This window comes from Watersipora subatra, chromosome 1 (assembly GCF_963576615.1).
Source record: "Watersipora subatra chromosome 1, tzWatSuba1.1, whole genome shotgun sequence".
Classification (NCBI taxonomy): Eukaryota; Metazoa; Bryozoa; class Gymnolaemata; order Cheilostomatida; family Watersiporidae; genus Watersipora; species Watersipora subatra.
Genome location: NC_088708.1, coordinates 51,476,667 through 51,493,498, shown reverse-complemented (window position 1 = coordinate 51,493,498; position 16,832 = coordinate 51,476,667). Strand labels below are relative to the sequence as shown.

At 34.6% G+C, this 16,832-nt stretch overlaps 1 protein-coding gene across 2 annotated transcripts in view; it reads left to right on the top strand.

Moving 5' to 3' along the window:
• Positions 1-16,808, top strand: part of LOC137400155 (NHL repeat-containing protein 2-like) — a 32,365-nt gene extending 15,557 nt beyond the window's left edge. For both annotated transcript variants that reach the window (XM_068086482.1, XM_068086474.1), the window contains exons 5-12: positions 721-855; positions 2,038-2,185; positions 5,374-5,467; positions 9,834-10,059; positions 10,564-10,686; positions 12,114-12,302; positions 13,944-14,145; positions 16,049-16,808. In XM_068086482.1, the coding sequence (XP_067942583.1) occupies positions 721-855; positions 2,038-2,185; positions 5,374-5,467; positions 9,834-10,059; positions 10,564-10,686; positions 12,114-12,302; positions 13,944-14,145; positions 16,049-16,566 (1,635 nt within the window). In that variant the 3' untranslated portion in view covers positions 16,567-16,808. The remainder of the gene's footprint in view (positions 1-720; positions 856-2,037; positions 2,186-5,373; positions 5,468-9,833; positions 10,060-10,563; positions 10,687-12,113; positions 12,303-13,943; positions 14,146-16,048) is intronic.
• The last annotated feature ends 24 nt before the right edge of the window (positions 16,809-16,832 follow it).

Below are 16,832 nucleotides of genomic sequence, written 5' to 3'. Positions count from 1 at the left end.
TTAACTGCATAGGATGAGGCTTTCCCATGCGCTGCCTGCTCTTGTTCGTCACGCCTTCTTTTACATGGGTAGGCCCTGCCTTCTTCTTCCAGGGTCAGCCGGTCCTTTCACTGCCGGCCCGGCAGCTGACCGGTCATTTTCCGGTCCGACCCGGTCAGCTGACCAGCCAGTGAGTTGTGCTCTTGGCTAGGCATGCTTTCAGCCAGGCCGCTCTCATTGAGGCCGCTCTCGGCCTCACTAAGAGCGGCCTCGGCAACTCCTCAACTCGGCAACCAAAGTAAAGGGACTGTCAGGTCAACATTTTTCATGAAAATGATCATTGCAAGCTTGGCCAACCACATTATAAATGTGTGAAATGTGTTTAATATTGTTTATTTCCATCATTCTACTCATTCTACTCATTTTACGAGTTTTCTTTGTAAGATGATGCTAAAAACGTGGTCACATAAGTTTGTAGTGAAAAATAGTATCCGACACGTCTGTGTTGGCCGTGTATGGACCATCCAAAGAAGCATTTTTGTTGATGTTCTGAAGGTAGTCATACAGATTGTGTAAACAAATGTGTTACCAAGTCAGTAGTTTTGGACAATCTATTTTATCAATGACAACCTTTTGCATGCGCTCCTCTTTGACACTAGCATTAGGTGCCCTTTACGCATTGACATCAAATAAATATGTTGTAGCTGGTGCTGCATATTTTGTGACTTAAATGTGTTATAGGCAGTCGTAGGTACCGGAGAGGCTGGAACATCTGATGGCAGTTTCATCAACTCAAGTTTCAGAGCTCCGCAAGGTCTGTGCAGGCAAGGTCAGGTTATATATGTGGCCGACTCCGACGCTCACCTCATCAGGGCGGTAAGTTTTATTTCTTCATGTATAGAGCTTTATTCTTCTTTGGCTTCCGGTATGTTCAGCGATAAGTACATGAGTGTCAGATGCAAAGCTTCTTAACTCATGGACTGGAATACATTGAGAAATACTGTACGAATTTTGGGTATTGTGGCAGGCGCGGTGGTGACAATGAATTCACATAATTATATTAGGAGTGCATATATAAAGAGTACAAGTATGTTTGAAAATGATATCTAAAATGCAGCTTATGAAACAAGTCACTCCTAAATGGTATCTAGATAGAAAGCTAAAATAGATTGTTTAAAAAATCTTATTGTACAAATGTATAATGCAACTGTTAAAATGTGTGTATGGCTTGTCTGGTTGATTTTACGTGAGCATAAATATTACTACTGTATTCCTTCAGTCAGCGCTAGTGGATTCAGTGCTGCATGACCCTTGGTATGACAATCACTTTTCTATTTATTGGTTATCAGTTATTCCTCTACGCTATAACAGCTAGTTATTGGCTACCCGTTTACTTGTGTAGTCCTAGAAAATATACTGCATGACAAAAGGGTAGAATTCTAGAATTATACATCTATAGCAATTAACAACTAACAATACAATATATATATACAAGCATTATAATAGCGTTTAGTCTATTTAATGACTAGATGTTTACTGATAAAATATTTTGCTAATGTTTCTGTCTCTAGGTTAGTTGTAGTGTATATAATATATACATATAATAGTTAATATATAATAATTAATATATAATAATTGTTGCGTTTCTCCAATGTTTTTTGAGTTCAATGTTATATCATCATCACACCTTTTTTTGTCTAGTATCAGATGCAAATATAATCTGTTGTTGATTCAGTCTACTCAATACAAGGTATCAAAAATTATGAAATATATATCAGTAGATGTCAGACTGTGTAATATACTCTACAATTATATAATAGAAAGATGAACATCCATACACAGAGAATAGCTCATCAGTCTCAGCTTGAATACTTTATGTAACACTAGTACACTCTGTTTATATTTGAGCGTCTTGTCTATTCTTTCTCCTAACTTGCAGATTTTCATCATCTGCATCATTTTTATCAGCCCCATAGTTCTACATATTCAATAAAGGAAAGCACTCAATGTCCTTGAGATACGCGTATAAAATAAGCTGATCTGTAACATCGTTGATAGATTGACACGTCTAAGGGAAATGTAAGCACAATTGCCGGCGCTGGAATTCAGGGAGATGACAAAGATGGTGGCAAGAAAGGACAACTCCAAGTGTTGTCATCACCTTGGGATGTAAAGTTCTACCAAAGAAAAACCAGCTTGGCTGATTGTGAGAATCTATCCATGTTTTGAGCAGATGGTAATATTTGAATAAAAATTGATGGTGAAGTTACACATATTCATTTATACTTGAAATAGATATGACAAAAATTGGTTATTGTTCAATCTAAATGATGAACTTTAGAAAAGAGCCTCTTTATATCTACCAAATCGTCTATCAGTTTGTAGACTGGTTGTTCTTTACTTTTGTGTGGCCTAACTGTTTTTATTTGTGCAATGTAGTTAGGTTAAAACATAAAATATGGGTAGTTACTAGTAAGTATACAATATAGTTACTAGTAAGTATACAATATAGTTGCTAGTAAGTATACAATATAGTTACTAGTAAGTATACAATATAGTTGCTAGTAAGTATACAATATAGTTACTAGTAAGTATACAATATAGTTACTAGTAAGTATACAATATAGTTACTAGTAAGTATACAATATAGTTGCTAGTAAGTATACAATATAGTTGCTAGTAAGTATAAAATATAGTTAATAGTAAGTATACAATATAATTACTAGTAAGTATACAATATAGTTACTAGTAAGTATACAATATAGTTACTAGTAAGTATACAATATAGTTGCTAGTAAGTATACAATATAGTTACTAGTAAGTATACAATATAGTTACTAGTAAGTATACAATATAGTTACTAGTAAGTATACAATATAGTTACTAGTAAGTATACAATATAGTTACTAGTAAGTATACAATATAGTTACTAGTAAGTATACAATATAGTTGCTAGTAAGTATACAATATAGTTGCTAGTAAGTATAAAATATAGTTACTAGTAAGTATACAATATAGTTGCTAGTAAGTATAAAATATAGTTACTAGTAAGTATACAATATAATTACTAGTAAGTATACAATATAGTTACTAGTAAGTATACAATATAGTTACTAGTAAGTATACAATATAGTTGCTAGTAAGTATACAATATAGTTACTAGTAAGTATACAATATAGTTGCTAGTAAGTATACAATATAGTTACTAGTAAGTATACAATATAGTTGCTAGTAAGTATACAATATAGTTACTAGTAAGTATACAATATAGTTACTAGTAAGTATACAATATAGTTACTAGTAAGTATACAATATAGTTGCTAGTAAGTATACAATATAGTTACTAGTAAGTATACAATATAGTTACTAGTAAGTATACAATATAGTTACTAGTAAGTATACAATATAGTTGCTAGTAAGTATACAATATAGTTACTAGTAAGTATACAATATAGTTGCTAGTAAGTATACAATATAGTTGCTAGTAAGTATACAATATAGTTACTAGTAAGTATACAATATAGTTGCTAGTAAGTATACAATATAGTTACTAGTAAGTATACAATATAGTTACTAGTAAGTATACAATATAGTTGCTAGTAAGTATACAATATAGTTACTAGTAAGTATACAATATAGTTACTAGTAAGTATACAATATAGTTACTAGTAAGTATACAATATAGTTACTAGTAAGTATACAATATAATTACTAGTAAGTATACAATATAGTTACTAGTAAGTATAAAATATAGTTACTAGTAAGTATACAATATAGTTACTAGTGAGTATACAATATAGTTACTAGTGAGTATACAATATAGTTACTAGTAAGTATACAATATAATTACTAATAAGTATACAATATAGCTACTAGTAAGTACACAATATACCGTAGTTACTAGAAAGTATACAATATAGTTACTAGTGAGTATACAATATAATTACTAGTAAGTATACAATATGGTTACTAGTAAGTATACAATATAGTTACTAGTAAGTATACAATATAGTTGCTAGTAAGTATACAATATAGTTACTAGTAAGTATACAATATAGTTACTAGTAAGTATACAATATAGTTACTAGTAAGTATACAATATAGTTGCTAGTAAGTATACAATATAGTTACTAGTAAGTATACAATATAGTTGCTAGTAAGTATACAATATAGTTGCTAGTAAGTATACAATATAGTTGCTAGTAAGTATACAATATAGTTACTAGTAAGTATACAATATAGTTGCTAGTAAGTATACAATATAGTTACTAGTAAGTATACAATATAGTTACTAGTAAGTATACAATATAGTTACTAGTAAGTATACAATATAGTTGCTAGTAAGTATACAATATAGTTGCTAGTAAGTATACAATATAGTTGCTAGTAAGTATACAATATAGTTACTAGTAAGTATACAATATAGTTGCTAGTAAGTATACAATATAGTTACTAGTAAGTATACAATATAGTTACTAGTAAGTATACAATATAGTTGCTAGTAAGTATACAATATAGTTGCTAGTAAGTATACAATATAGTTGCTAGTAAGTATACAATATAGTTACTAGTAAGTATACAATATAGTTGCTAGTAAGTATACAATATAGTTACTAGTAAGTATACAATATAGTTACTAGTAAGTATACAATATAGTTGCTAGTAAGTATACAATATAGTTACTAGTAAGTATACAATATAGTTACTAGTAAGTATACAATATAGTTACTAGTAAGTATACAATATAGTTACTAGTAAGTATACAATATAATTACTAGTAAGTATACAATATAGTTACTAGTAAGTATAAAATATAGTTACTAGTAAGTATACAATATAGTTACTAGTGAGTATACAATATAGTTACTAGTGAGTATACAATATAGTTACTAGTAAGTATACAATATAATTACTAATAAGTATACAATATAGCTACTAGTAAGTACACAATATACCGTAGTTACTAGAAAGTATACAATATAGTTACTAGTGAGTATACAATATAATTACTAGTAAGTATACAATATGGTTACTAGTAAGTATACAATATAGTTGCTAGTAAGTATACAATATAGTTAATAGTAATTATACAGTATAGTTACTCTCAGCACTTATTGGCCCAGTTCTCTTGCTTTTCTTTAGCATTTGTGAAACATACAGTCGCTCCATAGTATTGTACATCTCCTTCCTATCAGGTCACAGTTCAGTTGCTCTTTTTCACTCCGTGTTTTGGCTAATTTATTCTCAGTTTGTAATCACAGACTGGGGACTGAGTTACCACTTTCCAAGTTCTGATTATCTGTTATTTTTAGTTTGCCTTTTGAATTTTGCAAAAGGTAGCATTTTTGGACTTGTATCTAGTTCTTGGTAGCACAGAGTGGGTGTCGTTCACAGGTGATGAATCAGAGGAACTGTTGCTGATTGCCATGGCTGGGTCTCATCAGATCTGGGCTCTGTGTCTCACGCAACTCCACTGGTGGAAGGGAAAGTGAGTCTGTTAATAATAATAATAACAGTAATATGTATTTTTTAACCCTTCAAGCGTCGCATCAATAAACGGATCATGTTTTTATTATGAGACACGGTTAACAATGTGTACAAATAAATCCTAAGCTGCCTACATGGAAGAGATAATTGGACAGTTTTGTTCAAGACATACTTTTATAGCAATTATTGAGCTGAATTAGCAACAGGAATTGCTTCAAACGGTATTCTTGGTCTACAAGCACTACTTTGGACACAAACATTACCTGTTGTTACAAACATTGTCTGCTGTCACAGACATTACCTGCTGCCTGCTGTCATAAACATATCCTGCTCATACAAGCATTATCTGCTGTCACAAACACTATCTGCTGTCACAAACATTGTCCACTGTCACAAACATTACCTGCTCTCACAAGCATTATCTGCTGTCACAAACACTATCTGCTGTCACAAACATTGTCTGCTGTCACAGGCATTACCAGCTGTCACAAACATTGTCTGCTGTCACAAACATTACCTGCTCCCACAAACATTACCTGCTGTCACAAACATGATCTGCGTTCACGAACATTCACAGGCATTACCTGCTTCCACAAGAATTACCTGCTGTCACTAATATTGTCTGCTGTCACAAATGCTGGTAACAAAAGGAAAGAATATCGGATCCTTTGAATTAGCCAAATGGCTCAAAAGTTCCCACAATGGTTGGTTTTACAAATAACCTTGAGTTATCAGTTAAGCATAAAGGCTGATTTGTTAACAGTTAAGCATAAAGACTGATATGTTAACAGTTAAACATAAAGACTGATATGTTAGCAGTTAAACATAAAGACTGATATGTTAACATTTAAACATAAAGACTGATATGTTAACGGTTAAACATAAAGACTGGCATGTTAACAGTTAAACATAAAGACTGATATGTTAACATTTAAACATAAAGACTGATATGTTAACATTTAAACATAAAGACTGATATGTTAACATTTAAACATAAAGACTGATATGTTAACGGTTAAACATAAAGACTGGCATGTTAACAGTTAAACATAAAGACTGATATGTTAACATTTAAACATAAAGACTGATATGTTAACATTTAAACATAAAGACTGATATGTTAGCAGTTAAACATAAAGACTGATATGTTAACATTTAAACATAAAGACTGATATGTTAACGGTTAAACATAAAGACTGGCATGTTAACAGTTAAACATAAAGACTGATATGTTAACATTTAAACATAAAGACTGATATGTTAACATTTAAACATAAAGACTGATATGTTAACATTTAAACATAAAGACTGATATGTTAACGGTTAAACATAAAGACTGGCATGTTAACAGTTAAACATAAAGACTGATATGTTAACATTTAAACATAAAGACTGATATGTTAACATTTAAACATAAAGACTGATATGTTAACATTTAAACATAAAGACTGATATGTTAACATTTAAACATAAAGACTGATATGTTAACGGTTAAACATAAAGACTGGCATGTTAACAGTTAAACATAAAGACTGATGTGTTAACATTTAAACATAAAGACTGATATGTTGGCAGTTAAGCATGAAGACCGGTGGGTAAATAAGAAGCGTTGTAAACCTTCAGAGCTAGCATCAGCCTTACAGCGAACTTTTTGCAAGGTATACCGGAGTCAGAAGGCATGAACATAACATTGTGTCCTTGAACTTTATGTGTAACAACTGCTGCTATAAGACTTGTCGAGTGTATATGTTTGTATAGGTTATTACTAGTTAGCTCGCATTTGTAATATGAGCCGTATATTATTTTAGAGCAGCTCAGCTCTTCTGTAAAAATTTACAAATTTGTTGTTTAATTTTAAAGCATACTTACAATCAGCAAGCCAATCAACGGCAGTTGTAAATTTCAAGCATTTCACTGCTAGCATCAGCAGGATCAAAGCTCGCAGGCTTACGAGTGAGTTCATCTGAAGCTTCTCTCTTGCGCTTCTGTCTAGAGAATATTGCAGTGAACTGTGTGCACCTACCCATGCTATTTACCATCTTTATCGTGTTGGGATATTAACTGAGCTTTGAAGTTTCATGTGATCATAATGTGGTCATTCATTTGAGCTTTGTTCAGCCCTACATATAAATACACAAAATGTATTTTAATGATCGTAGTATAATGTACCACCACTGCTTTTGCACTAAGACATTGTCACCAAGTCAGCTTTTTAGAAGAGGAAAGTTTATACATTTCCAATAAAAAGAGGGGTATGATTTTATTACTGGCTCACTCCTCGTCACCAAAGCATACAAACAGAGCATACAAAGCATACAAACAGAGCATACAAAGCATACAAACAGAGCATACAAACAGAGCATACAAAGCATACAAACAGAGCATACAAAGCATACAAACAGAGCATACAAAGCAAACAAACAGAGCATACAAACAGAGCATACAAAGCATAAAAACAGAGCATACAAAGCTTACAAACAGAGCATACAAACATAGTTGGTGAAAACAAAATAAAAATGGCTTCAAACCCATGTAATGCATTCTTTGTAGAAGCTTGATGAGTCTTCACGAAGTCTAATTGCGTGTTTCATGTGCTCTATGTTCAGCGATCTATGTTCAGTGCTCTATGTTCAGCGCTCTATGTTCAGCGCTCTATGTTCAGTGATCTATGTTCAGTGCTCTATGTTCAGTGCTCTATGTTCAGTGCTCTATGTTCAATGCTCTATGTTCGGCGATCTATGTTCCGCGATCTATGTTCAGCGCTCTATGTTCAGCGATCTATGTTCAGCGCTCTATGTTCAGCGCTCTATGTTCAGCGCTCTATGTTCAGCGCTCTATGTTCAGTGCTCTATGTTCAGTGCTCTATGTTCAGTGCTCTATGTTCAATGCTCTATGTTCGGCGATCTATGTTCCGCGATCTATGTTCAGCGCTCTATGTTCAGCGATCTATGTTCAGCGCTCTATGTTCAGCGCTCTATGTTCAGCGCTCTATGTTCAGCGCTCTATGTTCAGCGCTCTATGTTCAGTGATCTATGTTCAGTGCTCTATGTTCAGTGCTCTATGTTCAGTGCTCTATGTTCAATGCTCTATGTTCCGCGATCTATGTTCCGCGATCTATGTTCAGCACTCTATGTTCAGCGATCTATGTTCAGCGCTCTATGTTCAGCGCTCTATGTTCAGCGCTCTATGTTCAGCGCTCTATGTTCAGCGCTCTATGTTCAGCGATCTATGTTCAGCGATCTATGTTCAGCGCTCTATGTTCAGCGATCTAAGTTCAGCGATCTATGTTCAGCGATCTATGTTCAGCGATCTATGTTCAGTGCTCGATGTTCAGCGCTCTATGTTCAGCGCTCTATGTTCAGCGATCTATGTTCAGCGATCTATGTTCAGCGATCTATGTTCAGCGCTCTTTGTTCAGCGCTCTATGTTCAGCGATCTGTGTTCAACCTCTATGTTCAGCGCTCTATGTTCAGCGCTCTATATTCAGCGATCTATGTTCGGCGCTCTATGTTCGGCGCTCTATGTTCGGCGATCTATGTTCGGCGCTCTATGTTCGGCGCTCTATGTTCGGCGATCTATGTTCGGCGATCTATGTTCGGCGATCTATGTTCGGCGATCTATGTTCGGCGATCTATGTTCGGCGATCTATGTTCGGCGCTCTATGTTCGGCGCTCTATGTTCGGCGCTCTATGTTCAGCACTCTATGTTCAGCGATCTATGTTCAACCTCTATGTTCAGCGCTCCATGTTCAGCACTCTATGTTCAGCGATCTATGTTCAGTGCTCTATGTTTGTAAGGCCTACGAATAGCAAATATTCATGAAAAATATATGGTGCTTTCTTTTAAACTTTCTACTAAAATATCCCATATTTTAGGCAGGCATCGTGGTACCCGTGTACACAGTAGAATGGTCTGACACTTCAGTTTATATTGCTGTTATGTATTGTATATATCTTTATTTGGCAATCCATAATCACCTTTTTAAAAAAGCGTTTTACATGTGATGCCACACAAAAATAAATCAATAAATAACAGGTATTGGCATATGGTGTCATAAATGCAAAAGTTGTAAACAGTTTTGATTATTTCTATGGTGAATGTTATGCATCATATAGTTGGTAAAAGTTTAACAGTAAATATCAGAAATTCAGTTGTCTTTTTGCAAAATTGGTTTTTATTTTCGTTATGAATTCATACACATATTTTCGCATGTTTTATTTATTGCCTCTGCTTTCCATCAGCCTGATTACAAAAGGTCATGACTCTCCTTGTTTTATTAATGCTTTTTGGTGTTAGGTTGAAAGTTGTTTAAGACTGGACAATTGTTTGGTCGATTTTTGCCAGACTGTCAGTTTGTAACTTTCTAGAGTGTATGACGAGGATACGTGCGCTGCCATAGTTGGTAGTGGTGCAGAGGAGAATAGAAATAACTCGTACCCAATGAAGGCAGGTCTAGCCCAACCCTCCGGTTTATCGATAGACTCAGTCGGAGAGTTGTGTTATATTGCTGACAGTGAAAGCTCCACCATCAGGCAGCTCAGCCTCGCAGACGGCAAAGTTAAGGGAATGGCTGGCGGTGCTCTTGATCCTAAGGTGGGCCAGATTAAGTCTATTGTGAATTCTTTGATTCAACACCGCCCCGTCTACGATAGACCCTCTAAATAATGTTTCATGTAAGAAAAGATTGTTTTGAGATTTGCACATGCACAGCCGTAAATCTATGTAGACATTTAATTAGTCTTCCCTTCTGTGTCATATATTAAAACTCACATATTATTATATTAAAACTGTCACATATTATTATATCAAAACTGTCACATATTATTATATCAAAACTGTCACATATTATTATATCAAAACTGTCACATATTATTATATTAAAGCTGTCACATATATTATCACTTGTTTGTTCAATTTTATTGAACACACAAGTTATTATATTTGAACACTTATACAATTCACAAGAATGATGAACACACAAGTTATTATATCTGAACACTTACTTTATACCCGAGAATATGATTATAACACTTATTATTCTATCGCCTCTCGCTTTAGCTCTGCCACTTTTCATATTTGATATGATTGGTCTTTTAGGACCTTTTTGCATATGGCGATGTCGATGGAAAAGGAGTGACAGCCAAGCTACAGCATCCTCTTGACATCTGTCACATACCCAACTCTGACCATGTAGTCATCTGTGACTCGTATAACCACAAGGTACATTCTACGAACTTCTTATGCAGCTATTCACATGCTCGTGGCTTTCTTTATGGTTTTCAAAATTTGCCATAAATTTTATTAAAATATGTTATTAAAATATAAAGAGCCAGCTTTTGAACTGTTCGAATGTTTGTCTGGTCATAAAAAGTTTGAAATGTTGCTAAAATTAGCTTCAAATGGTGTTGTTAGTATTCCTTTGACATGACAGTTAAAGACTATTATACAGTCAAGATTGCAGTCAATGATTTGCACGTCATATTACTGTCTCATGAAAGCGTTTTTCAAGATATTTTGTGTTGAATAACTAAAATATGTTTTACATGATAGTGAGTGACGAAGCATGCCTTTTATACCACAGTGAGTCACCAACATATGTTTCACGTCATATTTCGTGGCTAACATAACGTGGACATCATGTTGAATGGCTTACACATCTGTGGCATTACAGCGAGTGACTAGCGCACACAGTCAATGACTAACACACTTTCAATATCACAGTCAATGACTAGCACATTTTCACCATCACAATTGATGACCAACACACTTTCACCATCACAGTCAATGACTAACACGCTTTCATCATCACAATCGATGACTAACACGCTTTCACCATCACAATCGATGACTAACACGTTTTCAATATCACAGTCGATGACTAACACACTTTTTTGCGTCATATTGCTGGCTACAGGCAATCATCATTTTCTGTACTGATATCTTCTGCGAGTATTTTTGATACCAATTAATGAAGTGTTCATGTTGTATTTTTGCATTCCTTTATGAATTCTCTTCGAATCAATTTGAGGATATCATAGTTTTTTTTTATTCAGCAGTATGTCACTTTACAGGTCCAACAGGCTACAATTATGTATATTCAAAAGATATTTGGTCTTACAGTCATGCAACAAACACGGCTGCACTTCTGGAGCAGGCAATCCCAAAATATACCAAATTGGTTCCACGCGTTTCAATCAATTGCGCTGAGCTTCGTCTTGATAGACTCTTTTGCATTATGCTTGATAGACTTGATAGACTCTTTTGCATTATGCTATGCAGCAACATTGCAAGCTTAATAAATATTAGTTGGTGGATTTTCTACAAAGTTATAGCAATTTTACACAGAAATTAGGGCTCATTGTGATGTCTTCCATTCAGCATAACATTCTGTTTAAAATATATTTTCAGTAAATCAGTGACTGACTGTAAAGGTTTATTTTCCCGTTTCGATGCATAGGAAACTATTTTTTGCTTAATACAATTTTTTGCTTGAAGCAATTACTTTGACACTGCAAAGATTGGCATGATTGTTCTAATATATTTTGCTTTGATAGTATAACCAATACGCACTCTTGTCTATGAATGCCAAACGTTTACTTGTTTCAGTCGGTAAAACTGGAAATTAGGTAGCGACTTTTGGTTTGCAGCTCAAATTGCTCGACACAAAGACGAGAGAAGTTACAACACTCCTAGTCTGTGGTCTCAATGAGCCAGGGGGCCTGTCCTTTCACGAACCCTCAAGAAGCCTGTACATAGCTGATACGAATAACCATTGTATCAAACGTGTGCATCTGCCTGACCCTCTTGACCCTCTGTTGTCCCTGACCGCAGAAAAGGTGAGCAGCAGTTTCAAAGATGTCTAAGGCCGGCGGGTGTTAGTAAATAGTCATGCTGTTAGAAGAGGTGAACGATAGTAGTAGAGGTCAATAGTATCAAAAAAATGCATTGTCGGTAAAACATACTGATAAACTCAGCGCCATTGTAGACAGATTGTTAAACTTGTTGAAAAAGCTTTTTATTAAGTTCACTCAAAGAAGACCTCACAAGAAGACAAATAAAATTTATTTAAGTTAATTTTGTAAGGTTTTAGAACTAGTGGTTTGCTAAATAAATGAAGTTATATTTTAGCTTTTTAGCATTGTTTTTTCCACCAGAAGACATGCGGGTCAGTTGCTATATAGATAACAATTCATCTAATTTATTGAGTGCTTTGAGGTAATTAATTGTCTTCCCTTTCTGGTAGCGAATATGAATTTTTTTCAAGGTAGCATTTTATGGCTATGTTCATGCTAAATTGATCTACTCTGGACTCTTTAAAAACAGTTGCCCCAGACTTCTGATGCAGATATTCCCAAATATATCTCCTTTATTAAACAAATGGTAATAGATTCAACTAGGCACTAAGTGGTAAGCTCGGCGTTGCCCAGGATTTGGTTCATTTTAAATCCGATTGCCCACAGGTGGGTGTTTAAAAAACTGGTGCTCGAAAACCAGGCAGAATTTTGAAACTAAATATTTTTAACGGCCGACGGAAGGCATGGAGCATATGCATGTGAAGTTTGGATGGAATCGGCCAAAAAATGTGGAAGTGCGTAGCGTTTACACAGACGTACGCACACGCGAATACATACACATTGACAATGTGGGATTTGTTGATATAAATGTCGAGTCCAGCTGGAGTTCACCATGAAGGTTGTCTTTATTGAATAAATCATTTTTTGTATTTACAAAGGATTATCGATGTAAGGCTATTTTACTTTTGGCCCAAGCAATCTTAGAACCGCATCTAGTAAAAAGATTGTATACATTTTGTCATGGTGGCTGCCCATGCCAGCATTGACCTCCGGGATTCTCGGACACTGCAGCATTTAGCAAAGCATTAATATTATAGTTATTCTTGCCTCCGCAACCAGCAGATGCAGAGCCAATGTTTATTTTCCCATATTATTTGGTAAAAAAACTAAAAACTTAAATTTCTTTGACTCATTTTTTTATTCTTAAAATTTGCTTAGATCAGTGTTTGTTTGAGTTTGTTTGAACAAAGACGTCTTAGTTTTCTTTGTTTTAATCTGCCTTTAAAATATCATCCTTTCTAGCATGAGGGTATTTGCACTTGGTACACATTTTGAATATCTCTGACGAGATGTCGCAAACTTTAGGACTGAAATGTGATAATATTGACCCAAGTAATACTTTAAATCAGAGAACAAAATCCATACGTTTTCATATACTCATGACATTGTACTGCAAGTTGGTTGTCACAGGTAGTGGATATGTACTTAATTAAGTTTCATTTCCAATATCATTATCATAAAAAAATTCCTGTAATAGTTTGGCATTGGCTTTAATGCATAGATTAAATATTTTTGTATGGTAAATATCATTGCTGCTGCATCGATTGTGCAACAATAATTAATGAAAAATTGTTGCAACTCATTCCATACATTATCTAGGATAATTATCTGCTTGACTTGCAGTTGAGCATACACGTAGTGATGGCTGAGTCGCCGCAATCCTTGTTCACCAGTGATAAATTTCGTCGTTCGGTAGTGAAGACGACCAATGAGCTCATCAAGATAGGAGCCTGTGACACATCGGTTACCGTGCAATTCAAGCTGGCAGAGGATTGTGAGATGACTGATGAAGTGGAGAGCGCTTTTTTAGCAATACCCATGGAAGGTTTGTTATATTTTATACTTGTTATACTTCTGGCTGGCCTTAACATGGTACAGTTGTTAACTACTAGGAAAATATTGTTATTAAACATGTCATTAAATTCTGTGAGTCGCTAGCCATGGCCGATATCAGATCAATTCTCTAAACGATTGATCATTGTAAATTGGGAAGTTGCAGTATTTCTAAGCTGTATCATTATTTGACTGTATCGACTACTCATTGTGTGTTGATGATTGTCAAAGAAAGTGTGGAAGTCGCACAGAGTCTCAAGGTTGGTACCAACACTAGAAGACTCTGTCTCTTTGTCTGCAAATTATCCATCATACTTGTTATCTCGTGATATTACAAGATAACGAATGTAAATTGTTGTCTTATTTATTGCACAATTTAAATTAATCAATATTATTGCACAATCGTGTGGATCATTTGCGGCAGACTTTCTTTCACGATCCTTCTTGTGAATAAGCTTTTATCGACCTTGTGGTAATGAAGATGTTTTACCCTAAGAATTGTGCTTGAGAAAGTGTCTAGCACCAGTATTGAAAATACATTGTTAACACCTAGACAATGCCTAGCTCAGATGCCAAGCCAAATATTTGGATAGAAAACTTGTAGCAGTAATAGCATGCCAATGGGCTCGGATACAACACATCACTGATACAAGTATCAAATTTTTTTATATAAAGAAAATTGTACAAAGCTCAAAAATATAAAAAGCTTGTAAAAAGGAAGCGGCTGCCTTCCTATAGAGGAGGATTGATAGCAACCAAGTATCTCCATTTAGTTAAAAATGGTTGCAGTGTAGACAACTACACTCTAATCAAACAAAATGTTCTCATGGAAATATTATCTGGCTTGCCTGCTTTTTGCGGTAAGGCAAGCCAATAACAAAGTTTGGTTGTTGGGGTTGTTGAGCCCATAGGTACATGACTAACCACAGGATTTAGTGCTGTAGCAATGCATTATTACTTTGCACCTTGCTCTGTTGTCCAAGGCTTTTAACGAACTTTAAGATACATTTTTATCCGACCAAATTCATCGATTGGATACGCATTTTAAGGAATTGAGTCTATTTCCTGCTGCTCTCAAGCAATACTATGCCGCTATTGCAATGTCATAAAAGTCTGCAGTTACATATCTGTTGAATTGTTGCTTCTATGAAGCTTATCTAAATATTACGAATAAAATAAGTGTGTGAAAACTAACTCAAGTAAAACTAAAATAAATTTTGCGCAAGCAAAGTAAAAATGTTAATACTGTCAAATCTTTTCAAACTTTTGCTATATTCAGTTTTATTAAGTATTTCGTAGCCGTCAGTATTTTAACATCGCATCAAACTAAAAGCAGACGAATAAAGCCAAATCTGGAATTTGTTTGGTCATAAATGCAAGCATGAAGAGGTTGTTACATTATAAATATGTTGAAGTTTTCGTTGTCACATCTTTAATGAAAGCCAAATCTTAGTACCTTAGTATGTTTTATAAAATTTTTGCATGAAGTTCATTATTGCCAGCCAAAAAATTCACCATACCTCATATATTAAATCCTCCACTTGTCGAGCTAGTCTATAGTGTTATGAAGAAAATGAATGAAGAAGTATATCGCATTTATCACGATTCATGAACCATTACATAATTTGTTTATGGGTTACATAATTTGTTTATGGGTTTGTTACTAAGTGGAAAGATAATTTTTCAGCGATAGTTTACCTGAAAAAAGGAATGGCTGCATCCGATATCCAAAAAACGATGGAAGACCATGGTTTATTTTTCATATACATATCAGGAACGACTACAATTAGATCCCCTAGAGCTCATGTATATTCTCATAGTCAATCCTTAATGCTGGTGTATTACTATGAACAATAAAAAATGCTATAAAAATATTGTTCTTGGAATACTTTCAGGTTCCACACCTGCTGGAGGACCCATCTGCGGTACACCGACAACATCGGCGGCTGCTCCTCATATCCTTGATCTTAACATAGATCTTAGTCTCCAGGCGGAACCATTCTCATCGCTGTCAATAGAGTTGTTGGCATATTTCTGTAACGCCAAGAGTCGCACGTGCAAAAGGAAATGCGTTCGTATCATGCAACCAATTGAAAGGGAGGAATATGTTCCTGAGGAACAAGAGCCCGTAAATGAAGAAGGAATGGGTGAAGAAATTGGAGAAGAACAAGTTGATAATTTGGAGGATGGAATGAACGATGGAATAGAAGATGGAAATGACGATGGAATAGAAGATGGAAATGACGATGGGATAGAAGATGGAAATGATGATGGGATAGAAGATGGGAATGACGATGGGATAGAAGATGGAAATGACGATTGTATAGAAGATGGAAATGACGATGGAATGAACGATGGAATGGAGGATGAAATGAACGATGGAATGGATGATGAGGAAAATGTAGATGGTTAATGACTAGAGCCACTGAGGATGAGTAACACATACCTCCATAATAATAAAAGATTGTATTGATTTTTAAGCTTTTTTTCAGTTTTAAGACTATTGGTTCTTATAAATAGGTCCAATTAATACAACATATTCGTAAACGGCATTCTAGATGACATATTGAATTATGATACAAAGATGTAAAGCAGTTGGGGAGTGATTTCATTGAGATCTGTTGCAAACAATATATTGTATGCTTCAACAGACAATAGCTAACCCTTTATATAAATAGT